The sequence below is a fragment of the Sus scrofa genome, chromosome 17 (assembly GCF_000003025.6).
Source record: "Sus scrofa isolate TJ Tabasco breed Duroc chromosome 17, Sscrofa11.1, whole genome shotgun sequence".
In the NCBI taxonomy this organism is placed as follows: domain Eukaryota; kingdom Metazoa; phylum Chordata; class Mammalia; order Artiodactyla; family Suidae; genus Sus; species Sus scrofa.
This window is the reverse complement of record NC_010459.5, coordinates 34,458,913-34,486,243: the sequence shown is the minus strand read 5'-3', so window position 1 is coordinate 34,486,243 and position 27,331 is coordinate 34,458,913. Positions and strand designations below refer to the sequence as shown.

General features: G+C 51.5%; 1 protein-coding gene and 1 long non-coding RNA gene across 4 annotated transcripts in view; one reads left to right on the top strand and one right to left on the bottom strand.

The window, feature by feature from the left end:
• LOC106506648 overlaps positions 1-1,865 on the top strand; it is a 97,985-nt gene extending 96,120 nt beyond the window's left edge. The window contains exon 3 of the long non-coding RNA XR_002339912.1: positions 1,572-1,865. This is a non-coding gene — a long non-coding RNA (uncharacterized LOC106506648). The remainder of the gene's footprint in view (positions 1-1,571) is intronic.
• Positions 5,222-26,953, bottom strand: SLC52A3 (solute carrier family 52 member 3). 3 transcript variants are annotated; one of them, XM_021077535.1, is made up of 6 exons: positions 26,855-26,953; positions 24,314-24,422; positions 15,545-16,157; positions 13,360-13,865; positions 10,270-10,393; positions 5,222-9,789 (listed from the first exon to the last, which is right to left on the bottom strand). In XM_021077535.1, the coding sequence occupies exons 3-6, from the start codon at positions 16,109-16,111 to the stop codon at positions 9,577-9,579; spliced, it is 1,410 nt and encodes a 469-aa protein (XP_020933194.1). In that variant the 5' UTR covers positions 16,112-16,157; positions 24,314-24,422; positions 26,855-26,953; the 3' UTR covers positions 5,222-9,576. The 3 variants fall into 3 exon arrangements, with proteins under 3 accessions (XP_020933194.1, XP_020933195.1, XP_020933193.1); XM_021077536.1 differs by lacking the exon at positions 24,314-24,422 and having other exon boundaries at positions 7,910-9,789; positions 26,855-26,937; XM_021077534.1 differs by lacking the exon at positions 26,855-26,953 and having other exon boundaries at positions 7,910-9,789; positions 24,314-25,056.

Below are 27,331 nucleotides of genomic sequence, written 5' to 3'. Positions count from 1 at the left end.
GTCATCACATTTGCATTTCTGCCAGTAGGAGGTCCTGCCTTGCCTTTTAAGTGCACAGCCTAGACATTATACACATTATTCTTGGGAACATTTGTCTGAACTTAGTTACATGGCCATTCCTAGCCACAAGGCATCCTGGGAAGTGTGGACTTTACTCTGGGCTACTATGTGCCCAGTTACAGTCAGGGGTTTGGTGACTATGAAGGAGACGGGAGAATGAACATTGTAGCAATTGGCCGTGCTGTTTGTTGCTTATCTTGTTCTCTTAGTAGAAGCATCTTTCCGAGTTCCCGCAGCCGCTCAGGGGTTAAGGAACCCAATCAGGATCCATGAGGATGCAGTTTGGATCCCTGGCCCCTTCTAAGGATCTGATGTTGCCAGCGGTGACAACTCTGATGCAACCCCGAGCCTTGAAACCTCCATATGCCGTGGGTGCAGCCCTAAAAAGACCAAAAAAAAAAAAAAAAAAAAAAAGTAGTATCTTTCTTATCAAGAGAAAAAGCTCCTTATTTTACATTCTGAGCATTGAGCCCTGTGAGAACACATGGGTCTGAGCTAAATTGCAAGTTGTAACAGAGCAGCCTTTCTTTCATTTTTTTTTTTCCTGAAGAAAGTGGAATTATTACTGCTTTTGCAACTATTCTCATATTAATAAAATTATATAAACACAACTCTTCACAGGGTATCTTTTTTTTTCTTTTCTTTTTTGGTTGCACCCACAGCATATGGGAGTTCCTAGGCCAGGGATCGAATTGGAGCCGCATTTGTGGACCTACACCACAGCCGTGGCAACTCTGAATCCTTAAACCGCTGCACTGGGCCAGGAATCAAGTCGGCAATGCCACAGAGACAAGCTGGGTCGTTAAGCCACTGTGCCACAGCGGGATCTCTCAGAGTATCTTCTTTTTGACTAATGATGGCCACAGTGTTTATTCCCGAGCCACGAAGCTGTAAAATATAATAAATAGGCTTGGATTTATTGGAAAAGAAGCTGGAACCGAATTCACGAGATTCAATGAAAACACAAAAGTAAATAAAGAAAGGGGGGATTACTCAGGCTTCTCAGCAAAATTGTCCCACATAAGGATTGATTTCAGGAGTTCCTGCTGCAGCACAGTGGATTAAGGAGCCAGCATTGTCTCTGCAGTGGTTTGGGTTGGATCCCCAGCCTGGCACAGTGAGTTAAGGATCCTATGGCACCACAGCTGTAGCATGGGTCTCAGCTGTAGCTAGGATTCAACCCCTGGCCTGGGAACTTCCATATGCAGAGGGTGTGGCTAAAAAAAACCAGGTTGGGGGTCTAATCGGAGCTACAGTTGCCGGCCTACGCCAGAGCCACTGCAATGCGGGATCCGAGCCATGTCTGTGACCTACAGCTCACGGCCATGCCAGATCCTTAACCCACTGAGTGAGGCCAGGGATCGAACCTGCAACCTCATGGTTCCTAGTTGGATTTGTATCAGCTGAGCCACAAAGGAAACTCTATTTTTTTCATTTTTTTAAAGTTTTATTGACGTGTAGTTGATTTACAATGCTGTGATAATTTCTACTGTAAGCCTTTCTTTCTTAAGGCACACTCAGAAGCCAGCTGCGCGCCCAGAAATTTCCATGTGAAAGACAGAGTCCTGGCAACACCAACTCGTGTCCTGGTACTTTCCCCAGGTCTTACTTATAGAAACATCCTGAAGGGAACCAGGAAAGGCCAGGCCACTGCAAAACCGGAATTGCAAGGTAACGTGTGTGACAAAACACTGCAAGTTCCAGCACCTCCGCTAATCATGCTTCTAGGATTAGCGCTCATCTGTGCATGTGCAACCCATGTCTTGCCTACAAGAGCACTAATTTCTCCTCCCTTTTTTTCACTTCCCCGGAGGAGTTTGAGTATATGTGTGTTGGGGGGAGGGGCAAGGAAGTTGGGGTCTGGGGGTGGATTGGTTTTCTGTTTCTATTTCAAACCCGTTGACAGTGAGTCCTGGAGGCACTGAATCTCCTTGTGGCTGTTTCCCCATCTGAAGCTAAGGTTGGCCTGGCCAGTTCACGTGGTTTGAGACTCATGTCTCTGACACAGAAGGATCAGGTAGTACACAGCCTAGGCGTCCTGGGTCCAAGTTCTGGTTCTATCACTCACCATCTACGTGCCCTTGAAAGGGATAGAGTAGGCACAGGTAGTTGTAGGAGTCCCAGTAAGGGGTCAGAGATAGAGAGGGAAACCTAGGGGCCTTCAGGAGGTCACTGTAAGTTAATAATTGCTCAAGAAAGCTGTCAGAGGAGTTCCCGTCATGGCGCAGCGGAACTGAATCCCATTAGGAGCCATGAGGTTGCAGGTTCAATCCCTGGCCTCGCTTAGTGGGTTAAGGATCTGGCATTGCCGTGAGCTGTGGTGTAGATTGCAGATGTGGCTCAGATCCTGTGTTGCTGTGGCTGAGGTGTAGGCCGGCAGCTGGACCCCTAGCCTAGGAACCTCTGTTAAAAAAAAAAAGAAAAAGTCACCAGGACAAGGCAGGCTTGCTTGACCAGTGGCACGACTAGTGGAGGCACGAGAATTGCCTCAGGTCATTGGGTGGGGGATGGGGTGAGGCCTGCATTCAGGTTCAGACCAAGGGCAGGCGTTTAAGGACCACCTTTCTGCTGATTTGAATAAGCACCCTGACAGTCCTAGTTTGACCTTATAGGGTCAAATACTCCCTTACCGGATACTAAGGAGGTGCTACCACTCAAAGAAAGAAGAAGAGGTGGCCTTTTCCGACCCCTACTCCCCTTGGATGATAAAACCGTAGCCCTTAAGATCCTGGGGGCCGAGCCTCCTTGCCTGCCTGCTTGCATCTCTCACAAGCGTCCTATCTTAATAAATCTGTTTCTTGCCTATCACTTTGCCTCTCGCTGAATTCCTTCTGCTCAGAAGCATGAAGAACCTGAACCTCAGTGAGTCTGGACACCGGGTGAGTGATTCTAATTTTAAACTGTGGGTTCAAGTCCCAATCTGGCTTTAGGCGGTGTTCGAGTCTGCATTGGGCTCTGGCTAGGTTCAGGCCATTGGTGCTGTCAGTTTCAACCTAAGGTAAGATACCGAAGTTTTCTGTGCCTCAATTTCTTCGTTTGCAAAAACAGGGCTGATAGTAATAGGAAGTATGTCGTAGGGCTTCGGCTGCCTCTGTTCACCAAGGCCGAAGAGAAATGCAGAGACAGAGTTGGAGGAAACAGAAAAAGTCGTTTTAATTGCCAGGCAAAGAGGGGAACACAGCAGGCTCGTGCCTCAAGGACTGTGCCCCCCGTTGGAGGGGGTCGTGAGGGGGCTTAGAGTGCTTGAGGAGCTGGGCATCATCAAGTTCATGGACATTGTCCTGATTGGTGGGTGGTGAGGTCATTGGGAGCCCATGTCATCTGACTTCTGGGGTCTACGTGCTCTTGGGCAGCGTACAGTTGATTTCTTCCATCTGGTGGGGGCTTCGGCACCTGCCAAACAGCTCCAAGGACATGGCTCAGAATATGACCTATAGTCTTTGCAGAAGAACTCACTAAAGGCCTTGACTTTGTTGAATGGCTAAACTATCATTATTCTGTCTTGCCTCTTGTCCTTTTTCTCTGTATGTTCTCACTTCTCTGATTAAATTGATTCTTTGGCTAAAGTTGTGCTATAGATAAAAAGGCAGGTGAAGGACATGAGTGGGGGGTCACTCTGGGGAGGCCTCACAGCGTCCAGCTCAGTTAGACTTCTGTGAGAATTAACTTAATAAAGGCGGAGTTTCCATAGTGGCTCAGCAGCAGCGAACCTGACTAGTATCCATGAGGATGCAGGTTCAATCTCTGGCCTCTCTCAGTGGGTTAAGGGTCTGGTGTTGCTGTGGCTGTGGTGTAGGCCGGCAGCTGTAGCTCTGATTTGACCCCTAGCCTGGGACTATATGCCTCAGGTGCGGCCCTAAGAAAAAGAAAAGAAAAAAATTAATAAAGGCTCAGGAAGAGCCCCGGGCATGGGAAGGCCCTTGTTAGATGACCGTGGGAATGGCCCCATGCCCTGACATCTGACCACCAGGAACGGCAGCAGTGGGAAGCTCCTTAGAGCCATAAAGCTCCTGGGCAGCGTGGTGGCCATCAGTGGGGTGGACCTGCCGGATGCCTCCTTTTTTGGGGAGTCCTATGCTGACCAACGCCAAGGAAGCAGGTTGGTGTAATGCCTCACTATTCCCTTCAGATGACTTTGTGGGTCTCTCCTCAGAGCATCCCTGATGTTATGGGTCCAAGTTCATGGGACCACCTTCCTCCAGGAGAAACCTGAAGTGTGGAACCTCAGTAGTTATGTCAACAGCTCATCAGAAAGAGCTTTGGATTCGGAGCCAGGGTCTGTGCTCTGACTTGGTGGCCCATTTCCTGGAGGACACTGGCTAGGTCGGTCCCCTCTCTGGACCTCTGTTTCCACATCTGCAGTGGCATGGACTCTGGGGGCTGTTTGGCAGCTGTCATAATGCAGGTGGATGCAACTTACAGGCTTAAAGGGGCTGGGAGAACTAGAGAAGCAACACCATTGGATCTGTTTTCTGTTGCTGCTGTGACAAATTACCTCAAACAGTATCTTTATTTAAAAAAATTTTTTTAAAACGTATGTTTTCTTTATTTTTTTATTTTTACTTTTTGTCTTTTTAGGGCCACACCCGTGGCATATGGAGGTTCCCAGGCTAGGGGTTGAATCGGAGCTGCCGGCCTACGCCACAGCCACAGCAACACCATATCTGCACCTTGTCTGCGACCTACACCACAGCTCATGGCAATGCCAGATCCTTAACCCAATGAGTGAGGCCAGGGATCGAACCCGCAACCTCATGGTTCCTAGTTGGATTCATTTCCACTGTGCCAAGATGGGAACTCCTCAAACAGCATTTTAAAGGATGCCAATTTCTTATCTCACATTTTTTTTTTGTCTTTTTAGGGCTGCACCCACAGTATATGGAGGTTCCCAGGTTAGAGGTCAAATCAGAGCTGCAGCTGCCGACCTATATCACAGCCACAGGAACGCAGGATCCAAGCTGCATCTGTGACCTACACCACAGCTCATGGCAACACCAGATCCTTAACGCACTGAGTGAGGCCCAGGATCAAACCCGCAAAACAGTGGCAGCGAATGTCTCCTGGGGACTCCCCACTCCAGGAGTTTGGGGAGCCAGCTTCATGTCGTCATGTCATGGTCTATGCACGGTGATCGGAAAGAAGGATTTTCCGGATTTAAAGCAAGGCGGAGAAAAGACACGTTTATTGAGTTTATTGAGATGAGAGATGCTGCAAGCGCAGCAGGGCAACTTCCTAATGGACTTCCTGATGAGCAGGGAGAGCTGACACCCGTGGTCATGTCTCTTTTTATAGTCGGGGAGCGAGGCGACCTGCTGACCTGCTGATTGGTTGGGGAAAGAGGAGTCTTTCAGTACAATCGCTGGTTAGTTGGGGGCATATATTGCCCTTGGGGGTAGGGTGACGATTGGGCCACATAACCTTTCCTAGTAGGGAGTAGGAAGGAATAGACCAGGTTGCTCAAAGGGGTGGAGATGGGTGGGGCGATGCTAAGGGTCCGGTAAGTCTTGCCTTGGCCACAGGCTTTGAGTTCTGTCTCCTTGAAGGGGCCTTGACATCCAACACTTCAAACCAGAACAGCTCCTCTTGTTCTGGTCCCTTGGTGCTGAGACTCCACCCCCTCTCCATACTCAGATCCCCTCAGCCTGGGGTGGAAGAAGAGTCCTTTGTCCTTTTTCTATAGTGTCCCTTTGCTCCATCAGTCTTTGACTTCCAGAAAAATTTCTTAGGAGACCAAAAAAGGACAAACTGCATATTTCAATCTCTGTGATAAGCTGGCTTCTGCACGGCTTATCCAGAGCAGGGCCCTTTCTGCCCAGGCTGGCTGCAGTAGTTTTCAAGCCTATCTGTATCTCCTGTGGTCCCCCCACAAAAGCCACACCAGCCAGCACAACCCCCCACCCCTTTCCAACCTTGGCCTCCAAGGCCGCCGACTGTGCACCTGCCTCCGGTCTACCTGCCTTGGCTTCCTTTCAGAGGCTTGCATGCAGCCTGCCGCCTCCCACCCCAAAGCTTCTGCAAGTGACGTCTCTGCTGCCTGGAAGGCCCCTTCCTTCTTGCTTTACCTCCTCCCCTCCAATCACCTTGAGATACCATCTTGGGAGTGGGGGGGAGGGCATCCTCAGGGATGCCCACCTGCTGCCAGCCCCAGGCAGGGTCCAGCGTCCTCATCACACTCTTCAGGGAGAATTATTGGCTGGATAAGAGAGGTGTCATGTGACTTGGGTCAGACTCATAACCGGACTTTAGTTTAGGGAGTGGTGGTGGCGGGGGTGAGAGTGGAGTGGAAGAGTCCCTAGCAGATATTGTCAAAAATGGAAGCTTTTCCTTTTTTCTTTTTATAGCCACACATGAGGCATGTGGAAGTGCCTGGGTGAGGGTTTGAATTGGAGCTGCAGCTGCCGGCCGACACCACAGCCACAGCCCCATGCAATCAGAACCGTGTCTGTGACCTATGCCACAGCTTGGGCAACGTTGGATTCTTAACCCACTGAGCGAGGCCAGGGATTGAACCCGTATCCTCATGGACACAATGTTGGGTTCCTAACCCGCTGAGCCACAATGGGAACTCCTAAAGGAGAAGCTTTTTAGGGACAACTATGGAGCCCTAAATGATTATTGAGCAATCAATAATTGTCGCTAATTAATCCTCACCACAACCCTGAAAGGGAGGGGCTTTTAGTGGCCCCTTTGTACAGAGGAGGAGCCCGCAGAGAGCTAACTCGTGCTCTGTGACGAAAACGTTGTCAAGTTCATAAAGACTTTCAAGGAGGTGGGTGAAAGCCAAACCCCAGGGAGGGCTGTCATATGGAGGTGCCTTTTCCAAATACCTGGTCAGCCGCCCTCCCACCTAGTCCTTGGCGGAACGTAATAGCGAGGCTAGCACCTCGCTCTGCACACGCTTCAGCATCTGCTTCCCGCATGCGTGTGTAATTAATCTTGGAGCATCTTCCCATGTCAGTACAGAGAGCCGGGCTTTTGCTCATCATCCACTCCAATATCTTTTCTGGGAAAGAATGGTTCGAAACAACCCGAATGCCCTTGTGAGGGCAAATACAAAGAAAAACATTTCTTCCCCGTGCCAGGAAGTGGAGGCGACATCCCCACTGTCTTTTCTTAGAGCCTTTACTTTAGGAAGCGTGTACATTCTTTCTCTGCTCCTTTGGCATGTATTTAAAAAAAATACAAATTCGACTCGAAAAAGCTGAAAAGCCTCTTGCCAGTTTTGCCACCCAGAGATGTTTTTCTCAAGGACATGGGAGTCCTCTGTTTACAATGTAAAGATCAGGAAGCCAGTGCCTCTACCAGCCAGTCTCCGTGGGAGGGTAGGAGCTTAACTTCAGGGTTTGGCCCCAACTTGTCAAACCACCTCCACTCATAAAGATAAGAGTTCCTTTTCTTGGAGATAAGGATAATTAGCTAACACAGAGAGCCACCCCGGTCACCAGGGGAGCTCAGGATGACCAGTGGTGCTATTTAGTTCTCTTACTTGAGGACAAGTTATCACTAGAGAACCTGGATGTAATTGGTTGTGTCTGCCAGACCGTATACAAGAGTGGGGTTTCTTTCTGCCTGTGCAATCTCTTTAGCAGGCTGTTTGTCATGTGGACGACCATTGGGTTGAACATATATTCAATGATAAAACAGTTTTCTTTCTCTTCTACTTTTGTGGAGAGGTTTTTGGAACCGGTTGGAGATTTCGTTTTTCGTTTTGTCTCCAACACCTTCAAATGCCTTTCTACAGAGGGCTGGTTGAACAGACCTGGCACGTCCACACAGTGGAATACTATGCAGTCATGACAAAGAGGCTGTCTGCATTTTCTGTTGAGGGAAAGTGCAAAATACACAGTAGTTTACAGCTTTTTATGTAAAAAGACTATATTTGAATTTGCTTATATTTGCATAATTTCTAGAAGAGGAAACAAGGAACTAATAAAAGTGCTCACACTCATGTTAAGAGGAACTGGGCAGAGAGGGGAATGGAGAGGAATAGAATTTTTTTGCTGAACATCATTTAATATTTTCTGATTTTTGTAACAAGTGAATATATACATATATATATACACACACACACATACACACATAGTGTATTTTTAGGGCTGCACCCGCAGTGTATGGAACTTCCCAGGCTATGGGTTGAATCGGAGGTGCAGCTGCCAGCCTACACCACAGCCACAGCAACACTGGATCTGAGCCGCATCTGTGACCTATACTGCAACTCAGAACAATGCCAGATCCTTAACCCACTGTTTGAGGCCAGGGATCAAAGGCATGTCCTCATGGGTTCGTTACTGCTGAGCCACAACAGGAACTCCACCTATGACTACTCAAGATAAACTAAACGGAGGGGTGGTAGCAAGCTGACCAAAAAACCACTAAAGAAGAGAAGTCCTAGGACCAGATATTCTCTAGGTCCTTGCTTCTGTCTATTTCTGAGCTCATAACCAACTGAAAACTGATCATATTGGTATAATTTTGGGTGTTCATGTTGGACCTTTTCTTGGACAGATGCTCTTAGTGTCAAAGCAGGGAGTGTCTTTATTTATAAAAAGAAAAGCAAAACATAAAACCAAAAAACTATCACGTAACTAATGCTGCTAACTCCTCCCCACGCTCCTCCTGCCTGCAGTTCAGACGGCTGCCTCCCAGGGTCCTCAGGGTTCACTGTGGCTCAACCTGACCCAGTGGAGGTGGGGGGGGAAGACATGTGTTCAGAGGCTTGGTGTGGTTCCTCCCCCTCAATCCTCTCTCTCCCTCTTGGGAGCTCACTTACTCTCCAAGGAGCAGGTCTTCCTGGGTCAGCAGGGGTTACAGGAAGGGGTGTGTGCGGTACAGCGTTCCTCCATAGTAAGAATTGGGAAGCCAAGATGCTCGAGATTCCAGCATAAGCCATCTGTCTTCTAGAAGCTTCTCTGTGAGGATGGGGGTGGGGAAGGATATGGGAAGGGATCATCCTTCGAGCCCTCTGGCCACTTCTAGGCTGTATTGACAGTCACTCCTGTTATTACTGCTGGGCATCAAATCAGGAAATGGCCCAAGAGAACTTACTACCTGCTGGGTGCTTCTCCCTTTTATCCTTGTGCCAAACCTACGAAGTAGATGCTGTTTATTATAACCCGCATTTTTGGAGGAAGAAGCAGAAGCACAGAGAAATCAGGTGACTTCCCTAAGGTCACATAGCTAGTAAGGGCCAGCGTACCCTCCCAGCGGTTCTACTGGATGCTCAGTGTAGTCCACTCTCAAGAGCCGAAAGGAGTCCTGAGATGCTGGAGCTGCAGGCGCTGTGACAGAGTTGGGGTGGGCTGTGCTTTGCATTTCCAGGTCTCGTGGGAGGCCCGTAGCATTTCCCACCGTTCGGAGGGGAGTTTGTGTTGTTGCTTCACATACTCGGCTCTGCCTCCCAGCTCCCTACCACTGGCTCTGTGACTTTAGGCACTGGCCTTACCTCGAAGGGTCCCAGTTTCCAGGTGTTGGTCATGGGGACGGGGCCCTGGGGTGGACTACGCCCCTTCAGTTGGCCTAGGCTGAGCACTGCAGGCTGCAGAAATCAGCGGAGGAGAAGAGCCTGAACACATTGACCAGTGGGAACATGACCACCGCTCCGAGGAGGGAGCCCAGTTGCACTGCTGCACCGCACCACAAGAGGGCGCTGCGGCTAAGGTCGCGCAGGATCACGCCCAGCATCACCTTGACGTAGCTCAGGCAACCAATGAACAGCACCCACGAAACCACCTGCGGGGATTGGTTGGGAGAGATCACGAGCGTAGGTGACTTTGGGGCGAGCCTCAGGGGCGAAGGGCCCTTCTAGGGTGACCTAACAGGGCTAAGGGAACCCCATGGAAGAACCTCTAAGTTCAAGGACAGCCTTTTGGAGGTAACTCCCCTAGGCTAGTTGAGCTACCCAAGGCAGAGGAGACCCCAGTGGCTTTCTGTCTCCAAGGATCAGGTCAAGGGCAACTGGGAGAAGGCCACTGCTGACATACACGTAGGAGAAAGAATGTGGCATTCAGGGGAGAGACTGACCTGTCACCCTGGACCAGCCACCTCACCTTCCTAAGCCTCTATTCCCAGATGAGAAGCCTTCTGCACCTCCCACCCCAGTTTGGGGTCCCTGAGAGGAAACACAGACTTTGGTCAAGAGAAAGCACTGTCCTCTCCGGCTCCCGGGCCTTGGCTGGGGGCCGGGAACAGCTCCACAGGCCACATACTTACAATGAGGACTTCTCCACCCCAGTGGCCCTGCATGAGGGGACAGGGGCTCATCACGGCCATGGCCATGTTGTAGGCCCCAAAGCCGGTCCCGAGCACTGCAAGGACCCCCAGGAACGGCAGAGACCTAGAACAGAATTGGGGGGAGGTGTGAAAGAAGGAGATGAGAAGCCTGCCTCTGCCCCTAACACCCTCGCCCCAGCCCCGGGGAGCTACATGGAATGGTCAGCATCTCCAGGGTGAGAGGCGGAAACTTCCAGGCTACTCTGCTGAAGTGGGTCAGTGAGGTTCCCAGGAGTCAAGGCTGGTCTGGGTCATCCTGAGTGTTAACAGCAGGGCCCAGCATCCCAGCAGGAGGAATACAACAGTCTCTAGCGCTACACGAGCCTGGTTCAAATCCCAGTTCCACCTGTGAGACTGGTCCCTGAGCCTCAGTTTCCTCACCTGTGAAATGAGTCTTGTGGGGCTGGGAGACCCCGGGGGGAGCAGAGTGTGCAGGGCCTGGCCTGGTTGTGGCCCGCCTGGTACCATCCGCTACCATTTCCTCCGGCAACACTTCCAGCCTCAGCCAGGAGGCCGGGCTGCGCAGAGGGAGGCTTGGATCCTGGGCACTTGGGGTGTCCCTTCCCCTTTGGGCCTCAGCTGCCCTGCCTAATGTGAAGTGGGCCCGATCTGGGGGCCCCACGGGCCAGCTGGGATGTGCCACTGCTGGCCTTGCATGAAGGCCTCCGGTCTGACCACTGAGACACTGTCCTTTGCTTGAGACCTTTGCCCTGGGCTGTCCCTGGGCGGAGTGTGGCATTCAGGGGAGATGCAGGACTCTACTCCTCAGGGCACCAAGACAGCCCTGCACCCCTGGGTGAGAGGGGAGAGGCTGCCCCTGCCTCTAAGGACCCTTTCTGCTCCCAGATTGTTGGATTCTGGGACCCCCAGACCCTGTATGTCAAACCTTCTGAGAGCCTCCGTGTCTGCAGGTCTGTGGCCTCCAGTCCTGCTTCCTCAGACATCTCCAGCTTCCCTCCACAGTTTTTAAACCCCCAGGGAGAAAATTCAGCTTTCTGGCAAACTGACAGCTTCTGTCCAGCTGTCATGTCCTCATTTGCCCTCCTTCCTGGGCAGGGGGTGGGGGGCTGTGAGGACAAGCAGGGCCGGGGGCTGGTGAGAGGCAGGGGGACCTCAAGTTTCACGACCCTGAGGTGGTTATTCCTCCTGTGGGATCTGAAGCCCCTGTATCAGAACCACTTGGGTTGCTTATTAAAATTTGAAATCCCAGAGTTCCCACTGTGGCTCAGCAGTAACGAACTCGACTAGTATTCACAAGGATTCGGGTTCAATCCCTGGCCTCGCTTAGTGGGTTAAGGATCCAGCATTGCCCTGAGCTGCGGTGTAGGTCACAGGCGTGGCTCAGATCTGGTGCTGCTGTGGCTGTGGTGTAGGCTGGCGGCCACAGCGCCAATTAGACCCATAGCCTGGGAACCTCCATATGCCAAGGGTGCAGCCCTAGAAAGAAAGAAAAAAAAAAAAAAAAGAATTTAAATCTTGGGTCCCAGGCTAGGCCAGCTCAGTCTGCATTTGATCAACTCGTGCAGCCATTCTTCTAGAACTGCTGTTGTGACTGGGACAAGATGGCAGATTAGAAAGACTTACACTCACTTTATCCCACGAAAACACCAAAATGACAACTAACCACTGAACGACAGTCAATAAAATAGACTGGAAACGACCAAAGAAGATGTCCTGGGGAGTTCCCGTCGTGGCGCAGTGGTTAACGAATCTGACTAGGAACCATGAGGTTGCAGGTTTGATCCCTGGCCTTGCTCAGTGGGTTAAGGATCTGCCGTTGCCTTGAGCTGCGGTGTGGGTTGCAGACTTGGCTCAGATCCCGCGTTGCTGTGGCCCTGGTGTAGGCCAGAGGCTACAGCTCCGGTTTGACCCCTGCCTGGGAACCTCCATATGCTGCGGGTGTGGCCCTAAAATATATTAAAAAAAAAAAAGAAGAAGAAGAAGAAGCTGTTCTGCATCCAAGGACTAAGATGAAGCCCCGTCGAGGCGGTAGGAAGGAAGCTTTTGTGACATAAACAATCCTGAAGGGTGGGCTCCCAGCAGGCTGGAAAATAACTGTATTGCAGCAGTTCCCCCACAGGAGTGACCCTTCCAAGCCCCACGTCAGGTTCCCCAGCCTGGGGATCCAGCATTGGGAGGAGCCCCCAGAGCATTTGGGGTTGCAGGCCAGCGGGCCCTGTGTGCAGCAGCTCCACAGGCCTGGGGGAAACAGAGGCTGCACTGTCGGAGGGCGCACACAGGACTCCATGTGCATTGCGGCTGGGAAGGAGCCTGCGTGGGCTGGAGGCGGGAGGGCAGGGCTGACATCCTGGCACTTAGACCAGGGCAAACGCTCTCTCTGAGCCTCAGGCTTTCCATGTGTAAAGGGGAACCTCACGTCCTGCTTGCTTGCTCCTCTGCGTGGGCCCCTGGCAGGAGTGGTGGACACTTACATTGGACCTGACATGCATCAGGCATGTACCGCTTTAAAAGCTTTGCAAAATTAGCTCATCCGATGCTCCCAGCGACCCAAAAAGAAGATTATTAACCCCCTTTCCCAGATTAGCTCCCTGAGGCTCCTGAGAGGTGGAGGGATTTGTCCAATATCACAAAACTGGGAAGTGGCAGAGCCAGGATTTGAGCCCAGGCAGTTGAGCCCCAGAAACCTTTTTTTTTTCTTTCTTTCTTTCTTTTTAGGGTCACAACCGTGGCATCTGGAAGTTCCCATAGGAACAGGCCAGGGGTCAAAGTGGAGCTGCAGCTGTCGGCCTACACCACAGCCACAGCAGTCTTGGGTCCGAGCTGCATCTGTGACCTACGCCACACCTTGTGGCAATGCCGGATCCCTCACCCACTGAGTGGGGCCGGCGATGGAACCCACATCCTCATGGATACTATGTTGGGTTCTTAACCTGCCGAGCCACAACGGGAACTCCATGACACCGTATTTTGGACCACACAGCTCCCCCCTGATGGGGGGGTGCGGGACCCTGGGTTCTGACATGCGATGTGCCCCCACCGAGGGTTCTCCCGGGCCAGGCGGGGGCAGACCTGTTAGGCAGAAACATGGAGAGGAAGCAGGCGAGAGGGTTGGCCATGGAGCTGAGGGTGGCGGACAGGTGGTAGGCCACCGGCCCGTAGGACAGGCAGGAGTAGGTCTGCACGGAGGGGAGCACGCCGTTGGTGAGCGCGTTCACAAAGGCCACCAGGAGGTAGATGAAGGTCAGGCGGGCCGGGTGGCAGGGGGCTGTCTTCTCCTCTGGAGGCTCCTGGCCCTTGCCGCTGTCCTCGGGGCCTGGGGGGCCCAGGTCCTTCTCTTTGTGTGGCCGGATGGGCTGTAGCGTGATCTGAGAGGCGAGGAGGTCTTCCGTGGAGGCTTCCCAGTGCTTGTGTTGGTGCTGGAGGAAGAAGAAGGCGACGAGGCAGCAGGCCATCATGAAGGAGAGCAGGAGGAAGAAGACCAAGGGCGAGAAGTGGGCAGGGAGGTAGCGGCTTTCCAGATGGACCACTTGGGCTGCCGTTCCAGCGAGCTCAGAGACCAGAGTGCTGCCAGCTCCCTGGGGAAAGACAAAGCAAGGGCTGGTTGGATCCCTGGGTGATGTCAAGACACGGATGACAACACCGTTAATGATGACAAGACAGGCACGCCTCCCTTTACGATGCTTCGACTTAATTATTGCGCTTTGAAGATACGTGGTGGGTTTTTTCTTGTTTGTTTTTTGCTTTTTTAGGGCCACACCCACGGCATATGGAGGTTCCCAAGCTAGGGGTTGCATTGGAGCTACAGCGGCTGGCTACGCCACAGCCCCAGCAGTGGGGGATCTGAGCTGCCTCTGCGACCTACACCGCATTTGTGGCAATGACAGATCCTTAACCCACTGAGCAAGGTCAGGGCTTGAACCCGCATCCTCAAGGATTCTAGTTGGGTTGGTTTCTGCTGAGCCACAATGGAACTCCCGATATTGTGTATTTTTACAAATTGAAGGTTTTGAGGCACCCCTGTGTGGAGCAAGTCCAATGGTGACATTTTTCCAACAGCATCTGCTCACTTCATGTCTCTGTGTCACGTTCAAACCCTCCAAGCTAAAAAAGTTTTTGACTCGCTGAAGGCTCACTTAATGGTTAGTTAGCATTTTCATTTTTTAGCACTAAGTATTTTTAGTTAAGATTTGTACATTTTTAAAGACATAATGGGAGTTCCTGTCGTGGCTCAGTGGTTAATGAATCCAACTAGGAACCATGAGGTTACAGCTTCCATCCCTGGCCTTGCTCAATGGGTTAAGGATCTGGCATTGCTGTGAGTTGTGGTGTAGGTGGAAGATGCGGCTCGGATCCCTCGTTGCTGTGGCTCTGGCATAGGCTGGCAGCTACAGTTCCGATTAGACCCCTAGCCTGGGAACCTCCATGTGCCACGGGAGTGGCCTAGAAAAGGAAAGAAAAAAAAAAAATCTTCCAGGTTATGGTAGCCCGGGTCAATTGTTTGCAACCACTGCTGTACTGCTGTGGTTTGAATAATATCAGATGTATATTTTGTCCAGTATCCAATGAGAAAGTTTGATATTGTCACAACATGAGGTATTGAAGCAACCTCTAATGTCTGTGGTTCTCAGTCCTGTCTGTACTTTAGTGGCACATGGGGAATTTTGACTAAATACAAGTTCACGACCCTGAAATCCAAAAAACTCTGAAAGTCGGAATTTTTTCATGACTCGGTTGGCAGCAACACTTGAACTGGATATGAGTCTGTTTACAGCCCTCATCCAGGAGTTCCCATTGCGGCTCAGCAGGTTAAGAACCCGATGTAGTGTCCATAAAGACGTCAGTTTGATCCTGGCCTTGCTCAGTGGGTTCAGGATCCAGCGTTGCCATCAGCTGCAGCATAGGTCACAGATGTGGCTCAGGTCTGATGTGGCTGTGATGTAGGCCGGCAGCTGCGGCTCCAATTTGACCCTAGCCTGGGGAGTTCCAAGTGCTGCCAGCGTGGCCCTAAAAATAAATAAATAAAATCTGAAACTCTTGAAAATACATCTGACCCCTAGGATCTTTCGGAGAAGCCCCACCCCTACCCTGGATGTTGGGGGGAACCTGTTGGTGGATCTCAGCAGCTCCTTCAGGTGATCTAACGCCCTGACACACACCAGGTCAAGAACGCTGGTCTACCCAGTGTCCAGGAGACACAAGCCCTGCAGGTGTGACCAAGGACAGAGCTGCCACGGCTCTGGGTAATGGCAGGTACCTGTGAGGTGTCCATAGCCCTGGTGGTCTCAGGGTTCTGGGTGGTGCCTGATGTCTCGGTGACGTTGACACAGGTGGTGAGACCCGAGCCCTGGGCAAGAGCCACCAGGGCAGGCAGGAGGCCACTGAGTCCTTCACCCACAAAGAAGGTGGTGAGGTAGTGGGTGGGCAGCCTGCTCATGAAGGGCAGGAAGGTGACGGAGGAGGTGCAGTCCACCAGGGCCAGGAAGAAGGTGAGGACCAGGAAGGCGATGCTGTGGTGGCCGCCCAGCACCCAGGAGGTGACATTCCAGAGGAAGGCGAAGAGCGTGCAGGCGACGGTGCCCACCCCCAGCACGGTGAAGATGATGGGCACTTCAGAAAGGCAGCCAGGCCGGAAGTGATGAAGTAGGGTGATGAGCAGGGGGCCGATGTTGGCCAGCTGGATGACCACTGTGAGGTAGGAGGGCAGGTACCAGCCTTCGGGGAGCTCTGTCACCAGCAGGGGCAGCTCTACCCAGAGCCCGTTGATGGCCACCCAGGAGCCCATCCCGAAGGTGCAGACCAGCAGGTGTGTCAGGAAGGCCATGGTGACGTCTGCCCTGGGGCAGAGGCTGCCGCTTCCTCAGATCAGCCTGCAGTGCGATGGATGGAGAAATAGACCAGGTGAGCAATGTGTCAGGTTCACCATCCAGCTAAAGAGGGCTCTGAGCCCAGGGTTCTCGCCTATCATTCCCCTCTCCGTAAACAAGTAGGCTCTTTGTTAGCAGAAAATGTGGCCAAATTCCTTCCACTGGGGAAGTTCTCCTAATCATGGCTGATAAATCCAGAGGTCACGAAAGAGAAGTTTGATACATTCAACTGCATAAATGTTAGAACTCACTAAAGCAAGCCAACAAAACACCCTCTGCCAAAAAAATGCCAAAAAATACCAGCAACGAGATCAAACACACAGATGACATCCTGGAGGAAAGTGCTACCATTTAAATCACAAAAGGTTCATCCTCCTCATATGTAAAGAGTTTTTAGAAATTAAGAACAAAAAGACTCAAAAGAGAAGTAGCCAAAGGACAGGAACAGGTCGGAGGAAATAATGCAAATAAGCCTTAGACAGACGGAAAGATTATTACCTTCATTCACTGTGGAAAATGTCAAGTAACAGTAACTCCAAGGTGCCATATTTCACTGAGAGATTGTCCTAAAGGTTACCTGCCCTGGACCAAGTGACATATGTACGAGGTTAGTATTCCTTGTTAGTAACAGCAAAATAGGGGCGATGCCCCCTGCTATCCACAGCAGAGGGGCTGATGGAAGGGATGGGTGTCTTTTGGAATCGCACACACCTGTCACAAGGAATGAGGGCTGCAGGAGACAGCCTATCACTAGCTGATAGCATCGAGACAGACCTCGAGGCTGATCTCGAGGTCATAAGCAGCAAGGTAGGTAGACAGTGTGCTGCCCCAGAAGACAGAAAAAGAGGAGGAAGAACGCGTTTTCTTTGCTTGTGTCTGTACAAAGCAGCTGCTTGCAGGACACACAGAAACTCCTGGGGAGTTGGTAGCACCTTGGGGTAGATCTTTTTCTATAGCTTTGATTTGGGAACCATGTAAATATACTGCCTGTTAGAAAAATATGGTTTCCTGATAGAAAATTCCAGTCTGGTGTTTTTTTCTCCTGAAATGATTGTTCCTTTGCTGGACAGGCCCTCGGAGACCACCTAACTCTAGCCCCCCCCCCAAACCATTCTATGGTCTGTTCACCATCTTCCCAGTGACCTGTGTCATACCACCTGTGCTGATACACTCAGTCTGAGCAAAAATATTGGAGACGTTTGTCTACTGAAAAAAAAAAAAATCGGGAGTTTCCCTGTGGTGCAACGAGATCAGTGGCATCTCTGCTGTGCCAGGATGCACGTTCCATCCGCAGCCCTGGCCTGGAGCAGTGGGGTAAAAGATCCAGCATTGCTGCGGCTGCAGCAATGGCTCAGCTCTGGCTCAGATCTTATCCCTGGCCCAGGAACTCCATATGTGGTGGGGCAGCCAAAAAAGGAAACCAAAAAACAACAGTGCGCAATATAAGAGTGGTGAGTTTCAGTTTTATTCAGGGATCTTACTTACTGAGAACTCTAGCCCGGGAGACAGCCTCTTGGATAGCTCTGAGGGACAGTTCTGAAGAGGCAGGGGAGGAGCCAGAATATATAAGACTTTTTTGATTGGGAAATACATGTAAATATTTGGTACTTACATCTTGGTAAAAGATTACTGCTGATCACACACACACACACACACACACACACACACACACACCCAGCTATCTCAAATTAATGATTTTAGTGCTTTTCTATGTATGGGAAGATGCAAGATTTCTGAGTCATTGAAATTCTTCCTTAGGCACCTTAACTATACTTCATGCTATTTTTACATCCTGAAAGCCCCTGGGGCCAGTCGGGGTTGACTGCTGTGGGTTGCAACTCAACCCTTATTCTTGGTTTAAACCACATTCTTGGTTTAGCGCTTTGAGTGAGGCCAGCTGTATGGACTTGAATCCAGCTCTGCCATTTAACTAAACTGGATAACTGGGGGGAACTGAGTTTGCTTCTCTGTGCCTCCTATCTCCCCTCTGTAAACAGAGGACGGTGATGGTATCAGGCTCACGGTTTGTAATGAGATGCAAGGTGCTAATGGGTTTCTGTTGTCTCCAATAACACCTGGTGCACAGGAAGCCCTCGCTAAGGGTTAGCTGCTATCTTTTGTGGTGCAATGCCAGGTTTTTTGTTTTTCTGGGTTTTTTTTGTGTGTGTGTTTTGTTTTAATAGCTGCACCCACAGCATTTGATCCATGCCAGGGATTGAATCAGAGCTGCAGCTGCAACCTATGCTGCTGCAATGCCTGATGCTTTAATCCACTGGGCCAGGCCCGGGGATCGAACCTGCGCCTCCCCATCTACTTGAGTTCCCGCTGTACCACAGTGGGAACTCCCAATGCCAGGTTTGGTGACAGATTTTTTTCCCCCTAATTTGCTTGAAAATTAAGATATGATCATTAAAATTAATAAAGGGAAAAAAAAAGTTCCCCATGAGCTACTAGCTATAATCACTGTTGGTTACATGCACCATTTTGGAGAGAAATGCTGATTGGGCCAATCACCTCTTTTCCAGATGGGAAATGGGTGGGGGTCTGCAGAGCTGGAGGAACATTCCCCCCCCATCCCCCCAAAACCCCACTGGTGATGGGATTTGGAGCAGGTCCCCTGTAGCACCAGGCTCTTCCCACCCTTCCCTGTGACCCTGAACCCTGGGTTCTGCTCAAATCACATCATCAGCCTTTTTTTTTTTTTTTTTTTGTATCTTTTTGTCTTTTTAGGGCTGTACCTGCTGCATATGGAGGTTCCCAGGCTAGGGGTCCAGTCAGAGCTGTAGCCACCGGCCTACACCACAGCCGATCCTTAACCCACTGATGAGCGAGGCCAGGGATCGAACCCTCGTCCTCATGGATGCTAGTCGGGTTTGATAACCACTGAGCCGCAATGGGAACTCCTCACAGTCAGCCTTTAACTCCTTATGTCTCTTCTAGCACATGCAGGGTATCCCCTGTGGCTACACCCCACCCGAAAAACTCCTCTTCAGATTCCCACACACACCTGAGTCTCAATTCCAGCCTCCCTTCCTCCCTTCCTCCCTCCTCCTCGGGAAAACTCAGTCCCCAGGGGCTGTGGCCTCCCCTTCCCCTCTGGGAGGCACCCAGCAGAATGCAGCATGGCCTCTTTCAGCACCACTTGAATCACTAAGCCACTCCCTGTCTGCAAGGCTGACCTTACTAACAGCCCAGGACAGGCCTGGCTTTGGGCACGTCCAAAGCTCCGGGCAAGTTGTTCCCTTTCCTGAAGCTCCTGTCTGGCCTCAGCCAGTGCAGTGTTTCTCGCCTGGGGCGCCATCTCTCCCCATCTACACCCCAGCTTTCCTGCCCACCCTCTCCCTGCCCCAAACCTCTCCTGGCTGCCCAGCCCAGGGACCCCAGGACCCTCCTTTTCAGGTTTTTCTGGTGTGGGTGACTGAAACTCCTGGAGCACAGGGGCTGCTTTGGAATCTGGCATTTGGACGGCCAGAGAGCCTTCACAGATGACCTAGCTCCGGATTGGTAAACTGGTAACTCACTGGCCACTGCTCAGTAGCAGATGTGTTATTTTGGTGTGCAGTGTGTTGTAAATAATTAGTTCCTGAAACCCACAAGTCGGGAAGGAGGTGGCACACAAAACTCAGGAGTTCTGGCTTCTTGGGGATATTCTGGAAGACCACACCAGGCCAACAGGCCCATGTGCCTGTGGTAACCCTCAGCCTGCTTTGACTGAGGGCACCTGGCTGGGCCCTTCCATGCCCCTGTAGGCACTGTGATGCCAGATCAAGCCCAGCCTTGTGTGTGTTTGTGTGTGTGTGTGTGTGTGTGTGCGCGCGCGCGCGCACGCGCGTGTGTGTCTTTTTAGGAACGCACCAGTGGCATATGGAGGTTCCCAGGCTAGGTCCAATTGGAGCTGTAGCCACCAGCCGACGCCACAGCCACAGCCACTAGGGATCTGAACTGTGTCTGTGACCTACACCACAGCTCACGGTAATGTCGGATCCTTAACCCACTGAGTAAGGCCAGGGATCGAATCCGCAACCTCATGGTTACTAGTCAGATTCATTTCTGCTGTGCCACAATGGGAACTCCAAGCCCACCCTTATTTTTGAGAGGGAGATGTGGCTTGTCCAGGATCCCTCACTAACTGGGGGCAAAGTTGGGGCTGGGATCCAGGTTTGGGCCTCACCCTCAGTCCTGGACTCCAGGCACTGCCTCCAGCCACCTCACTGCTCTCTCTCCTGCACTAGTGTCTGGAGGCAGACACCTGGGTTCAAATCCCAGCTCCAACCCTGTGCCAATAGTTAAGTTCTGGTGTCAGACTTCTCTTGTGCAAAATGGGGAGGCTCCCGGTACCAATGTCAGGACTGTCGTGATCATGAAGCTGCAAAATGCCAGTATGGTACCTGACACACAGTAAGTGCTCCATAAATGTTAACAATCATAATTACTATTTCAGCAAATATGTCAATAGCATTTATAAACAAACAATTATCCTGAATACACTTCTGGATACCACAACAGACATAATTTCTTTTTTTTTTTTTTCTTTTTTCTTTGGCAGCACCCAAGGCATGCAGAAAGTCCTGGACCAGAGAGCAAACTTGAACCAAAGCAGTGACAAAACTGAGTCCTTAACCACTAGGCCACCAGGGAACTCTGACATACAAAATTTTGTCATCACTGCCCCCCTAAACAATCCACTGGGAATTATTAATTGTCTGCTTTGTGCCCAGCGCTGTGAGTTATGCAAGCAGAAAAGCCACAGGAGCTGTCCCCAGGGAAACGTATGAGGAAGAGTTGTGTGTGCTGTGGACTGCATCCTGGGCCCAGGCAGAGGCAGAGTTGCAGGTGGAGGGGAGGGGCAGGGGCCGGGGCTGGACGGAAAGGTTTCCTGCTCTACCTTGGCCAAGGCTGGTAACTCAACGGCTACAAAATGGGGGCAGTCTGGCTCTGGAGGTCTGGTGAGTGGAGGAGGGAGAGGATGTTTTTCAAAAGCCAGCAGTTCTGTGCAGTTTCTCGGCAGCTCACTGTACTAAGACAGAAACAGGTGCTGGCTGCCCACTCCCACCTGAGACCAGGATCTAAACCAGGCAGATTCTCACTGGAAAAAAAAAAAGCTAACCCACATCAACTCAGGTAGAGTTCTGCCTAGGATTGGTAAAACCATCAGATGGAAAGAAGAGGTGGGGTATTGCGTGATATTCCAAGGCAAGTCTACTAGCTGCTTCCCACTAGCCACTTTCTTTTTCTTCCTTTCTTCCTTATATCCAAGATCAGATTTTTGGTTGGGCAAATGGCCACTGAGCTAAAAGACTGCATTACCCAGCCTCCCTTGTGGCTGGACATGGTCATCCAATCAAGACCAGGCGATTGAGGTTATAAGGGAATTTGAGAAGTCTCCTTAAAGGGACTGTGAAGGGTTCTTGCTTCATCCTGCTGTCTAGAATTCAGATGTGATGGCCAGAACGCCAGCAGCCATTCTGCACTATGGGAGACGGCAGGGGGCTTGAGGGAGACCAAACCCCCCTCTGGACTTTGTGGCACAGAACAGCCACAAATGTTTGTTTATAAATGCTGGACCATTTTATTTGTTGTTGAGTAATAACACCATTAATAGTAATAAGCTTCTATCTTGCTTAAACAATCTTATTTTATAAATAGCAGAACACTGGCGAAGTGTAAAGAGATGTATGTTGAAGGGTGTGTACTGACCAGTGACAGTAACCTAAATCTAACGAGTATGTTTACCTAACTTGCTATTAATGGCCCGACTCAGAAACTCAGGTCCTGCTCCAATTAGGGTTTGATCAAAAGCCAAAATGAAACAAAGTTGATTGTTGAGACACTCCTTAAAGAGATACCAAACGGAAAAGGTTAGGAGTAAATATGGGGGCAAAGGTCTTCCAGAAAAATGCAGAGAGACAGAGACAGAGACAGAAAGGGAGAGAGGGGAACGGGGGGAGGTAGCTTTCAATATGGAATTCGATGGCAAAAGTCAAAAGTATAAACTGAGACCCAGAGGCATTTCATAGTGTTAAAGATTAATTCATAATGGAGTCAAGACAGAGTCAATATTTATATTCCGAATAACACTCTCCTGAAGCCTCAGACCTGCCGGGAGACATGGACAGAAGCACAGTCAAGGGTGGGATGCTGGCTTACTGTTCCAGGACCTGACAGCAGAAGAAGGTAAAAAATAAACAAGGATATATCAGGAGCAATAACTGAGATGCCTATTAAAGGAGGAATAAGTAAATAATTAAAGGGAGGAGGCAAATTGGCAGAAGATGGTCAACTTTATCACCTGAAAAGCTGTTAAACTATGAGTTCAGCAAGGTGGTCAGTTACACATTTACAAGTATACAGTTTTCCTGCATAGAACCAGTTAGAAGACAAGACTTCTATTTGGTAAAAATAAATAAAGCTGGATCTCTTTTCTTATTGCTTAACCAGCCCATCACCCCATCAAAAAAAAAAAAAAATTTCAGCCAGAGAAAATGTTTGCATATTTTTTAAATTTAAAAAAATCCTAAGAATACCCCCAAAGAATATCTAGGCAGAGAGAATAGCTTGTGCAAAGGTCCTGGGGCAGGGACGAGCCCAGGCCAGTGTGGCTGAGCAGTGGGCTTAATGGGGAGAAAAGGGCAGTCAGGAGAGGCAAGGAATCTGAATTTCATTTATGTGTTCCATGCCCCACAGAGCTGAGTCCTCTGGGTCCTGAGGCAGGTGTCACCACAGTCTCATAGTTTTGAGGGCAGTGATTTGGCTTTGCAAGTCTCTGTTTCCTCATCTGGAAAAAAGTCACAATGGTGTTATTGTTGCCAGAATTTGGCCTCTGTCTGCCGGTGCTGAATTGAAATGCAGAGACAGAGTTTTGGATAAAGGAGAAAAAAGTAGCTTTATTGCTTTGCCAGGCAAAGGAGGGCCACAGCAGGCTCAGGCCTTAAAGACTGTGCCCCCCTTTAGAAAGAATTGCAAGGAGTTTTCTAGTACAAAGGATTGGGACAAAGCCATCAGGACTGGGACAAACATGCATTCCTCTTTCTTGGGGGGAATCTTAGCCATCAAAGCTGGAGTCCGGAGCTCTCCGCCTGATCACGAGGGTGGTTTTCTGGGTTACTGTCTAGAAGAACAGTACTTGCGAAAATGGCATATTGATCAGAGATTAGACCAAACTAGAAAAGTTCCTGAAAAACATCATGTGCTAATAATTTTTAACCCACAGGCAATTGTGCTCAGGATGCCTAATCTTTAGCTCATAGGTGATTGTGTTTAGGGTGTAAAAGAAGGACGGGGAAGGACTCGAAGCTGTTCGATTTCAAAGTATTCATTTCAAAAAGAAGCATAAGGAATATAACTTTTCTCTGAGGGGTATGAGGCGCCTGCATCATTACGGCCCAGCATGACCCACCTCGCTTATGGTTCCCCTGCCTTGGCTTACTCCAGGCCAGTCACACCAAAAGCCATTGCTCCTGGACCTGGGGGACATGGCCATCAGTGACAGTGAGTGGGAGGGCGTCCTCTGCTTGTGCAGAGGTCTGGAGCTTGCAGAGATCTAAGGAGTGGCTCAGAGTGTGCTGGCGATATTGTTCAAAAGGGCATGTCAGGGAGTTCCCCTTGTGGCTCGGGAGATAACAAACCTGAGTAGCATCCATAAAGATGTGGATTCCAAACCCCCAGGCCAGGAGGTTTGATCCCTGGCCTTGCTCAGTGGGGTGAAGGATCCAGCGTTGCTGCAGCTGCAGCTCAGGTCTGATCCCTGCCGGCCCCCCACCCCCTGAACTCCCCTTTGTCTCAGGGCAGCCAGAAAAGAAAAACAGTGTATGTCTGTTTTCTATTTTTTCTACAGTGACCTTGCAGTTCTTGTTCACTTATTTACTCGGTATTTATTGGATCCTTGCTGGGTGCTGGATACAATTTCTGCTCTCAGGAAAGTATGGGAAAAAACAGTTTCTCCTAAGCAAAATAGAAACACAGCAAGTCAGCCAGTGATAAGGGCAGAGGAGGGAAGCGAAGCTAGGAGGAGCCGGCAGGCAGCCCGGTGAGCGGCTACAATGGCAGATGGGGTTAACAGAGGACACTTGAAAGAAACCTGAGCTGTGTCGGAGGAATGAAGGGTTGGGGGAAGGGGACAGCAAGTGCAAAGGCCCGGTGACGGGGGAGGGGTGGCTCACCTGCCCAGTGCCAGAAACAGGTCTCAGTGTAGGAAGAACAGCAGGAGGCCAGCGTGGCTGCAGCAGCTCACGAAGGGAGGAAGCGGGTCGTGGCAGGTCACGTCGAGCCCTGCAGGCAAGAGTGTGGGAGTTTTCCCTGAGCCCAAATCTCCATTGCTCGGCAGAGGTGGGGCCCGATTTAATTTAGTTTTGAACACAATTGTGCTGGCTGTTGAGAATAATGGGGGTGGGTCCAGGGTGGAAGCAGGCAGGAAAATCTGTTAACCCATGAGGAAGCTAGTGCCGCCTTCGATCCAGGCAGAAAAGATAAGAGTAACCAGAAAAGCAACTACAGCAATGGCCCCATTCCTTGCTGCTGTCCTACCAGGCCCTGTGCGAAGCACCGCACACACATTATCCATCACATCCGCTTAACCATCCTGCCACAGGCATTATAACCAACACCATTTTATAGATGCAAAAACCGAGGCTCTGAGACGGAAAGTCACTTGCTCAAGGTCACACAGCTGGTCTTCTGGGAGCAGAGGCCAAGCTGAGCGGGATCCCCTTCTGCTCACCCCCAGCCTCCCCAGCACGTGGGCTGAGAAAGGGAGAAATGGGTTTCAGGCCCTGGAGCACTGAGAGAGCCCACAGGAAATACAGAGACTCCTGGGTCTCTGCAGGGATTGGGAGACCCAAGGCTTTGAAGGAGGCCCTGAGGACACCCTGCAGCAGATGGGCAGACAGACAGGGAAGCCAGAGGGACAGCCTGAGGCCAAGGTGGTTCTCTCCTTCACATTCTTTTTTTTTTTTTTTTTTCTGTCTTTTTGCCTTTTCTAGGGCCGCTCCCACGGCATATGGAGGTTCCCAGGCTAGGGGTCTAATCGCAGCTCTAGCCGCCAGCCTACGCCAGAGCCAGAGCAACTCGGGATTCGAGCTGCATCTGCAACCTACACCACAGCTCACGGGGATCCTTATCCCACTGAGCAAGGCCTGGGATCGAACCTGTGACCTCATGGTTCCTAGTCGGATTCGTTAACCACTGAGCCACGACTGGAACTCCTCTCCTTCACATTCTTGCATCCCTGAGTCCCAGGCCCAAGGGAGTGAAGGGAATAGGGGCGGAAAGGCCAGCACCCCCTCAGTGTGTGGACGGGGCCATCCCTTCCCCCACCAGGTGGGTAGGGCCATGTCCAACCTTGACCATCAGAACCCATGCAGCCTCCCACCCTGCGCTCTGTCCTGCTCTCAGCCATCTTCCTTTCTACAGCATTGCTGGGCCTCGGCATGGAGACAGGAGCTTATCTGTGTCTTTCTTTGAGCACTGGTCTCTTCCACATGAGCCTGGCTTGTTCTCTCGCTCAGTGTCCAGATGGCCCCCTGGTTTGTCCCGGGCTGGGCCACCTCACTGAGTATGCCTCAGCCACTTCGGTTAAGTGGGCGGGGTGGCCCTGACAGGACCAGGTGACAGCATGGGCACTGGCCACACCCCACAATGGGACAAGGGTCTGAGTCAATGTGGTCCCAGGTTCCAGACTCCTAAGACTAGAGGGGTGGAGGTGTCATTGGGCAGGCGCGAGATGGCTTTGCGTGGACAGGTCAGGGAGGCAGACAGGGTCAGAAACAAAAAACCCAGAGGAAGAGATGGAGAGAGAAAGAGACGGAGCCATGGAGGGGACAGAGAGCTGGAAGCAGAAACGGGCAGAAGGAGGGGCTGAGGGGAGCACGAGGCAGAGGAGGCCCCCGGCCGCTTAGAAAGGCCTTCACCTCTCCTCCCCACAAGCCACAAGTCCCCCCCCCCACCCCCACCCCTGGCTGGCCTCCTTTCCTCTCAATGTTCCCTGCTCCCAGATGCGGGGAACCGAGGCCTGGAGAGGAAGCAGCGCTTGCCCCCACCCCCCCCACCCCCATTCCCTGTCATCCAGGCCTGAGCTCACTGGCTGTGCGTCCTCAGGCCCATTGCTCACCCTCTCTGGGGCCTGGTTTCTCTAAAGGCTTTTAGGGCTTGGCTGCCAGGGAGGGAGCAAGGAGATAACGGGAGCCCAGCCAGCGATCAGGGACTCTGAGTTCCCTTCCTCCCTCTCCCCTCTCCCAGGGCCTGGAAGGGCTTCAGGCCTCCCACGGGGCTGACCTTGGCTGGGCGCCCCTCCCCTCAGTGCCCATCCCAACCCCTGGTCCCCGTGCCAGGCTGGTGAGACTCGGGCCCCCACCTGGCAGGAACAGCCATCCAGATGCCCCACTGGCATGGAGAGACAGCAGGGCAGAGGTCAGTGGGGGCCCAGTCTTTTGGCCTGGGGAGGAGGGGTCTGGCATCCACCCAGCTGGCTCCAGGTACCCCACCCTCCAACCCCACCAGCTGGCCAGCAGAGAGGGCCCCCCTTCCCTCATGCGTCCCTCCGGATCCAGCACCCGGTGGTTGAAATTAGGGGAAAGGCCATGGGCCCCCCGCTGTCTCCAGACTAGTGCCCTCCTGTGGTGCCCAGGGACCCTTGCCAGGGACTGGCCCCTGGTACTTGCAGCTGTGTCCTCGCAGGCCTGAGCCGCCCAGCTCTGCCGGCTTACCTGCCGGTCCGGTTCCCAAGAGGTTCTGCATGGGAGGGGCTGGAGGCAGCCGCCTTAGTAATAACCAGTCCCCGCCCCACCCAAGGCGGAGGGAAGGCGGAGGGAGGGGCCGTGGCTCCTGGCATCCCCCCCAGAGCCTACTGTGTGTCTGGAGTCTCCCCAGCAGCCCAGTCCCCATGATCCTAATGATTCAACTTAACAGTAAAGGGCTCACATTATTCAGCTCGTTGACCCCCCAGAAGACAAAAGACCTGCCCAGGCACTGGCTCAGGCCCCACCTTAGAGCCACCGTCATTCCTTTCACTCAGGACTGGCACTTCCTGGAGCAGAAACTCCCGGTTCAAATTCTCGTGCTGAAGTCCGTCACTTGGGAAGTGGGGATAATAAAAGCACCCTTCCTGTGGGGCGGAAATCAGAAGTGAGGAAGTGTGTGTTCATGAGCAGACTCTGGGCCAGGTCCTGAGCTTCACAGGCGTC

What these genes read in the sequence shown, in the direction of transcription:
- SLC52A3 (XM_021077535.1), bottom strand. Translation starts at nt 16,111, where the DNA reads ATGGCCTTCCTGACACACCTGCTGGTCTGCACCTTCGGGATGGGCTCC. An exon ending in GGGCTATGGACACCTCACAG is followed by an intron (nt 13,866 to 15,544) that starts GTACCTGCCATT and finishes GTCTTTCCCCAG; the next exon opens with GGAGCTGGCAGCACTCTGGT. An exon ending in TCCATGTTTCTGCCTAACAG is followed by an intron (nt 10,394 to 13,359) that starts GTCTGCCCCCGC and finishes ATTCTGTTCTAG; the next exon opens with GTCTCTGCCGTTCCTGGGGG.